This window comes from Lycium ferocissimum, unplaced genomic scaffold, assembly GCF_029784015.1.
Source record: "Lycium ferocissimum isolate CSIRO_LF1 unplaced genomic scaffold, AGI_CSIRO_Lferr_CH_V1 ctg215, whole genome shotgun sequence".
In the NCBI taxonomy this organism is placed as follows: domain Eukaryota; kingdom Viridiplantae; phylum Streptophyta; class Magnoliopsida; order Solanales; family Solanaceae; genus Lycium; species Lycium ferocissimum.
In genome coordinates, this window is record NW_026719744.1 from 44,482 (window position 1) to 52,688 (window position 8,207).

At 33.1% G+C, this 8,207-nt stretch overlaps 1 protein-coding gene across 1 annotated transcript; it reads right to left on the reverse strand.

The window, feature by feature from the left end:
• Positions 1–2,949: 2,949 nt before the first annotated feature.
• LOC132043145 (dihydrofolate reductase-like) lies at positions 2,950–7,818 on the reverse strand. The gene is made up of 6 exons (XM_059433630.1): positions 7,533–7,818; positions 7,307–7,399; positions 6,701–6,799; positions 4,989–5,030; positions 4,565–4,796; positions 2,950–3,321 (listed from the first exon to the last, which is right to left on the reverse strand). The coding sequence occupies exons 1-6, from the start codon at positions 7,653–7,655 to the stop codon at positions 3,164–3,166; spliced, it is 747 nt and encodes a 248-aa protein (XP_059289613.1). The 5' UTR covers positions 7,656–7,818; the 3' UTR covers positions 2,950–3,163.
• Between the last annotated feature and the right edge of the window lie 389 nt (positions 7,819–8,207).

Genomic DNA, 8,207 nt, shown 5'->3' on the forward strand with positions numbered 1-8,207 from the left:
TCCTAAGTCCTAATGACGTTCCTTTCACCTAGGGGTGGGCATGGTACGGTATGGTACAGTATTTGAAATTTCGGTTCGATAACTTCGGTTTTCGATTTCTAAAAATACTATACCATTATCATACCAAAATAATTCGGTATGGTTCGGTATTTCTAAGTTCGGTTTTGGTATTTTTCAGTACGGTAATTCGGTAATCATAGTTTGTTTGACTTCAACTTACATATATACTATGACTTTGACTTTTCAAGGAATGTCTCAATTATATTAAATTAACAAATTACACATGTAGACATATTCAAAAGAAAGTACATGCAATTTTCTTAGTTATTCAATTACAAAAAATGACATTTGAATCACGATAGAGTAGTCGAAGTTACAAAGTCTAAACAACATTAACCAAAATTAAGCATAATCCTTAGTCCCGTACAATTTTACACCAAAAATTTCATTTAGTGACATCCAAAATCTAATTTGAATGAGATGTATTTAATTGTACAAAAACTAGTCTATATATATAATAGTATTAAGTATAATATATATGGATTGTATATGTAGTATAAACTTCGGTACGGTATACGGTATCTCGATATTCTTTTTTATAAATACCGAATACCGTACTGAATACCAAATAATATTAAATTGCATACCAAATACCGTACCAAATTCCGTAATATCAAAATCACAGTATTAAAAAATTCGATTTCAATATATACCGTACCATGCTCACCCCTACTTTCACCATAGTTAGTTTCACGAGTGGATTAGATACCACGTTTCGCCATGCTCTGCAATGATCTCATCTTATGTGGCTACTATTGAACCTTCAATTTTTAGTAGAGAAAGAATGTTTTTTCGAACTTATCATTTAAAACTCACTTTAGCAACTAAACTTAACTTCTATTTTTTTACCCCCCTTAACAACTTACGTTTTAATTGTTTTCCACCCTAAAAAAATAATACCACTCACAATGGGAGGTGTATTACACTCGCGCCATGTCATTGCCACTTCAATGCCACATCATTGCCATCGTTGCCACGTCGTTGCCATGTCATTGCCATGTCAAAATTACCAACATATCATTTTTTATTTTTCTCGTTATTATTTTTTTTTTTCTTTCTTCTTCTTTCTCCTCATCCTCACCCTATTTTTATCAACCACCATCTTATCGCCACCCCTGCCGCCGCCCTCCGCCGCCGCCGCAAAAAATTGACGAATCGCCTTTAAAAAAAAAATCATCACCATCATCTTTAACCCACACCCACCACCACCACCATCATCTCCCCACCAAATTTCATCAAATTCCTTAAAAGAAAAAAAAAAATCACCACCACCATCTTTAACCCACATCCACAACCAAGACCATTTCTAGCAAACCCATTTCTTCCACCACCATTATTAGCAAACCCATTTCTTCCACCATTATTAGCAAACCCATTTCTTCCATAACTTTATTTTTGAAAGAGAATCAAAATACCCACATCCACAACCACCACCATTTCTAGCAAAACCCATTTCTTCCACCACCATTAGTCCCACTTACACTTAAATTCGTTCAAATTAGTTGTTTTGGTTGTTATTGTTGGCCATTATTAGTATTATTATTAACAAACCCATTTCTTCCATAACTTTATTTTTGAAAGAAAACAAAATCTAAATCAAGAAACAAAAAAATGGTGAAAATGAAAAGAAAAAAATGATGAGAATATAGAGAGAAAAAGGGATTTGTGAAGAAGAAAGAAGAAGGATGGGGGGCCTGGAGAGAGGGGGGGGTGTGGCGGTGGGGTGGGGCGAGGCGTGGCGGGTGGGGTGGGGCGGGGGTCATGTGAAGAAAAAGAAGAAGAAAACGGTGTGGGCGGGGGGGGGGGAAGAAGAAGGGCCGTGGCGGGGGAGGGGAGGGGGGCTGTGAAGTTAAGAAGAAGAAACATAAACCAACCAAGCCATGAGAAATCCACCTCTCTCCCTTTCTTCTTCAATCACATTAACACATCAATGATGAAAAGAAACCAACCGAGTGACCATGGAAATTTTAGCTACAGTGCCAAGTCCACTTTTTTTTTATTTTTCACTCTCTTAATTTTTTATTTTTTTATTTTTTTTGCCACGTCAGCATTTGGGGTGGAAAATAATTGAAACGTAAGTTGTTAAGGGGGGTAAAAAAATAGAAGTTAAGTTTAGTTGCTAAAGTGAGTTTTCGTGCCAAGTTCAGGGATTAAAACATGTCTTTTCCCTTTTTAGTACCACGCGTCTTGTCAACAAAATTAAAGTTTCAAAAATCAGAAAAGAAAAAGGAATTCAATCCTTGAATTAGCAATCTGTTCTTGTAATACCACCTTGCTCCTTTCGGTTAAAGATCATCAGTTGTCTGTTCATTTCGACGACCCAGAGAAATTCTATTGTCCCCAATCTTAGTTCACTACTAAAAAATCTCTGTTTTTCCACTGAAAAATATTCAGTGACTAGTGACTATTTCCTGCTGAATGTTGGTGGAAAAAATCTAAATAGTAGTATTTTCACACGGAAAAATTAAAAAGTTTCTCAGCATTTCAATGAGAAACTATTTCCAACCATGTATTTTTTTAGTGAGCTGGTTCAGTGGGAATAAGATGGAAAAATCACGTTTATAGCACAAATTTCTCACTGAATGTCGGTGGGAAAAACCTCTGTTTCTAGTGGTGGTTACCAACAAAAGCAATTGATACAAAATGTAGATTAAAATGGGGTAGATTAAAGTAATCACAAATTCATGATTTAAACCTCAATATAACTTTGAGAGGAGTACTTAGCAATTTGTAATGAGAAGTTGGTTACGAAATACAGCAACAACAACATACCCAATATAATCTCACAAAGTGGGATCTGGGAGGGTGGAGTGTACGCAGACCTTATCCCTACCAAGGTAGAGAAGCTGTTTCCGATAGATCCTCGGCTCAAGAAAGAAAGAAAGAAAAGAAGGCAAACCAAATCAGTTCGATAAAAGAAATAATAAAAGTAATGAAGCAATGCAAGATACTAAATAAAGCATGATAAAACAGTCTGAAAATGAAACAATAACGAACTACCACCAACTCTTATGATAATCGAAGTACTAGAGAAAGTTATCTTGACAATTTATAAACTCTTATTCTTGAACCTTTTGGATTTCAACATGGCACGACAACCCTCCTAAAGATTTTTGGGCTTCTTAAGCTTTTTGCCTTCTTCGAGATTCTCAATGTTAACACGCTCGCAGGCTTCAATTGGTCCTTCACCAAGACTGCTCTGTGAGTAAGAGAGGGCAATTCCCCTTGTCCATGTTTTTAATGTTTCCACAGCTGCTTCATCTGTTTTGTATAAAATTATGAGAGTTGCTAAATTGCCACATCAATTTGATTTAATTTAGCCACATTTATGTAAAAACCACCATAACCTCTATTGTATAATTTTAAATTAAGATAAACTTTGAGAAGAAAAGATAGAAATGACATTAAGTAAGCATAAATTATTAAATTTGACCTAACTAGTTATATGAATTTACCCCATTTGAGCCATTGTGGCCAAAATAGTGTAGCAAACATTGAAGCTCATTTCTTGAAAAGATAAAAAGAAGTTTACAAACTTTAGTCCCTCATACAATTATAAATGCTAGTCCCTCATACATACTTCCTTTATTTGCTTTGGTGAAATCTGAAAGCCATTTCTCTTTTATGCATAATGTAATTAGGGGTAACAAAATTAACTCGTGAAAATATGACATGTCCAATTCACTCAAATTTGAGCTAATCGTTGACTCGTTCATTTATTAGCTCAGCCTATTTCAGACTGACCCATTTCAGCCATCAAAAAGTTAAGCTAATATATGACCCGAGTTGAGTCATAATAAAGAAAAAATAGTTTTATTATGTATTAAAAATTATAAAAAAAAAATTAAACAAAGAAATTAAAACTTATTAAGAATTGTACAGGTTGGGTTATGACCCGCTTTTTATTCTATTTCAGCCCAACACATTTACATTCAAGTAACTTTCGGGCTGGTCAATAACCCGCCCATTTATTAACTTAGCTGTTTTGACCCGCTCAAATTCAAAACATAACATGTAACTGGTCCCTGTCAATTAGTGTAGGCAAAACACTTGAATACCTTTAACTCTTAGTTTCAAATAAACTATTCCCTCTAATTTTTGTCTCCCAACTTGTGGAAAAATGTGAATCTGTACGGTTTCTTTTCAAAAGAGTAATTTTCATTTTCCTGATAAGTAACGAAATTGTCAGATCTTCAAGAAGCACCAACTTTCATATTAACTTTAAAAAGTTTTACTCCCTCTGTCCCAATTTATGTGATGGTATTTGACTGGGACGAAGTTTAAGAATGAAATGAATTTTTTGGAAACATGTGGTCTAAACAAGCCATAAATATATGTATGACTATAAATCATTTCATTAAGGGTTAACTGAGAATGTTTAAAGTCATATTGTGATAAAATATAGAAATATGTCATTTTTTAGACCAACTAAAAAAGTGTCACATAAATTAGGGGAGTAGTGAAGGAAAAGACAAGGGAAATTTGTATTTGTCATTTCACTTACCTAGTCTTGGCACGGTGTGACCTTGGGGATGCCTTATAATGAGAGGTTTCTCAAAAGTTGTTGTAAGCTCTTGAGAAGGAAGTTTGAGCCAATCTTTCTCTCCAATGAAATGGACTGATTTAGCCTTAATGATATCTTTGTATGCAACGTTAGAAATACTTGGGTCCCTAAACTTGGCACCTGATATTGATACAAATAGTTTCATTGGAGGGTGCTCTTTCAGAATCTTCCCCTGTATCAAAAAAAAAAAAAAAAATCTACTGATGAAAAGGGAAAAAGAATATTACATATGCATTTTGAACCCTAATTTCATGAGATTTTAATTTTACCAAGTTATATTGAAAATTATGAATATAATATTCAAATAACTCCTTTAGAAAAGTTTAGCAAACGATAGATGTGTAATGAATTGATTGCTAATTACCTGCTCCATGTACCCTAGCAGAAGGGCTGATAAAGTCGCTCCCTACACCAAGGGATTGAGAAAAGAAAATCACGTGTTAATTTGATTAAAAAATAAATAAATTTAACATTACAAACGAATATATATGATTAACGAGAGAAAACATAAGATCATAATAAAAATGAGTAGAGGATTTCGGGAAAATCCTCATGATATTGAGGCTGCTTTAGGATATATAGTAGTAGCGCGGGTTATAATCACTTTTCAACTTTGTAATTGAAAAACAATCACGTGCACTGTCATGGAATCAGGGGCGGCTCAATAAAATCAGTGGCCTAAAGCGCCAACTTTAATGGGAGGCCTTAGTTTTTCTGCTCAATGTTTTTTAAAAGAAAAATTAACCTATAAATCTATTGTAGGAAAAAATTAGGCTTTATCCTCCTTTAACTAGAAATCTTGGGTTCGAGCCTTAAAACAAAACAATCTTGCTAGGGAGTGCTTCCCTCTTTAAATTGCCTTGCGGGTCTCGAAATCGAATTAATCGAAAAATTCAACGAACACCGGATGAAAAAAAATGGGGCCCTCAAAATGTTGGGGCCTAAAGCCCCCGCTTTAATGGCTTGGCCCTCTGGCCGGCCTTGCATGGAGTTTCAAATTTTGCAGGTGTAACTTCATGACAGTAATTGTTTTTCAATTATAGGGACTAGCAAGGTTCGGCACTGGTTATTTTTATTTTTTATTTTCATTATAAATGTAAACCTTGACCAGGATATGAGCCAACTATCCTTAATTATTTCAAGCAATGAGAAGCTGAACATGCCTGCGAGTAGGGGCGTACAAAGTAAACCGATAAACCGCACCAAATCGATAAACCGAGAAAAAAATCCAACTAGTGGTTGGGTTTGATTTGGTTTGGTGTTGAAAAAAAAACCCGACCATAATTGGTTTGGTTTGACTTTAGCTAAAAAGAGTCAAACCGAACTAAACCAACCCGACATTACATGTATTAAATTTTTAAAATATTTTATACATAAAAATATTTATTTGTAATGTAATTTATAAATATTTCTTAAATTTTTTCGTAATTTTTTATCTATTATCATATTATTCAAGCTTGAACTTAGAATTTTGAATGTCAATAAGTTTTATATCCTATGAATATTAGTAACTCATATAAAGTTCAAACCAAAATCAACTGAACACTAATACTAACAAAATAAATTCAATTTACTACTAGGAATGACAATAATGTTGTATATCTATTATTTAGTTTTGCATAATTGGTTTAGAGAGTGAAAATACATAACTTAAATTTTTTTTTCTCGTCATGTAATTAATACTTATTAGCTGTACTTATTTTAGCATGACTTAGTATTTTTAGATTATGGTCATTTTTTTATGGCTTATTAATTAGCAATATTCGTTTTAACCCATTTTATTATCTTTTGTTGAATATTTTAATACAATGTTATCACTTTTCTCACATTTTGTGTTATTTTCTTATGAAACGCCTTACTTGTATAGTTGTATCTCAGTAGGACTAAAGAAATATTTGAAGTAAAAATTATATGTTTTGTATCAAAACTATTCCAAAAAAAAACTCGAGAAAACCCGAGGTTGAAAAACCCGAATGTTATTGGTTTGGTTTGGTGTATAAATTTAAAAACCCGACGCAATTAGTTTGGTTTGGTGTTTAAAAAATTCGAACCAACCCGATCCATGTACACCCCTACCTGCGAGAATCCGAGAAGACCATCGAAAGGCCCTTTGCTGGTTATGTACTCACACAAGTGTGAAATGCATTGTTCTAAGTTCTGATATTCTGTAAAATCCTGAGAGGGAAAAATAGTAAATCATTGTTAGTAACAACTGACTGATACAATAATTAACAAAAATATTCCAAAATCTAAGTTCTGGTAACATTTTCATTGAATGAAAAAAATAGCTTAAGTAACTTCATTTCTTTTTTTAAAAATTGTAAAAATCGACAAATTTTGAAAGTTACATGCCATGGTAATTCTAGTTACAGAGAATTGATCCTTTAATTTCATGATTACTTCTGGTTACCAAGAAGTACAAGTAAAATGAAAAAGTATTTAATAATTCAGATATTTCATTATAGTACATTTAAAATTTTATGAAAGATATGGAAAATAAGAAGAGATCGAGATCAGTTTCTTTTTGAATTATATGACCCTTTTTACGGGAGATTAGTAAAAAATAACATAGAGCAATAGGAACATAAAATAGAGAAATTTTATAAGATTACTTTCTTCCATTGAAATTGTAACGGATCATAGAAGATTAGTTAGGAACTGAAAATCAGCGTTATTATTTACCTCATTGTACTGGAACCACTCAAAATATGGTGGTGGAAATATGCCCTCAATGTCTGATTTCCCCCCTGCTGGAAATATTCCATCTGGGAAATCCTGCCAATATTCATACTATTAAGCTCAAAAGTTCAAATTCATATTATTTATACTTATTAGGTACACTTTACAGCCACCACTTTTTGTTACATAATGTACAAAGAAAACATGAATTAAAGATGAAACATCATACCATTTCAAAATGAGCAAAAATAGAAGGATCCCATTTGCTTATTTGTTTCCTTAAGAAATTCCCACTAGTTCTGAATCCATGCAAACAAAGAATCTTCATCTTTTGTTCTCCTATCTCTCCCATCTCGGATCAACAAAGACACAATTGGCTCACAAAGAAGGGCAAAATTATGTGGTGAAGTAGAAAAAGTACATGTTTTTATACATAATACTCAAGAATCTAACTACTCTCTTGAAGATAAAAGTAGGTGCGAATGCATCTTTAAGGTATCGGGTTCATCTTTCGACATGGAGTATAAATTTATGTGGAAAAATACTATAATAATTATAATAAATAGTAGATATAAATCCATATTTAATAAAAAATAAAAAAATTTAGTACTAAAAATCTTAAAAATTAAATTCATACTGTTTAAATTCTGAATTCGCCTCTATGAATAAAATATATAATAAATGTAAATTAGGTGTCTACTGTTGTGGGAGTTAGGTAATAAGATTGGCTGGCAGGTGAACACGTGACTCTCAACAGCCATTGGGCCTTTGCAATTATCAAAGGCTGGGCCGGGCCTCTTCAGCATCCCTTGGAGAAATTGTTTTCCTTCATGTTGATTACACGTGACGGATATCTTCTATTTATTTATTTTTAAAAAAATATTCTAGTAAGTGATGCTTGTAT

What these genes read in the sequence shown, in the direction of transcription:
- LOC132043145 (XM_059433630.1), bottom strand. Translation starts at nt 7,655, where the DNA reads ATGGGAGAGATAGGAGAACAAAAGATGAAGATTCTTTGTTTGCATGGA. An exon ending in GTCTTCTCGGATTCTCGCAG is followed by an intron (nt 5,031 to 6,700) that starts GTAGGGGTGTAC and finishes CCCTTGGTGTAG; the next exon opens with GGAGCGACTTTATCAGCCCT. An exon ending in TGCTAGGGTACATGGAGCAG is followed by an intron (nt 4,797 to 4,988) that starts GTAATTAGCAAT and finishes TTTTTGATACAG; the next exon opens with GGGAAGATTCTGAAAGAGCA.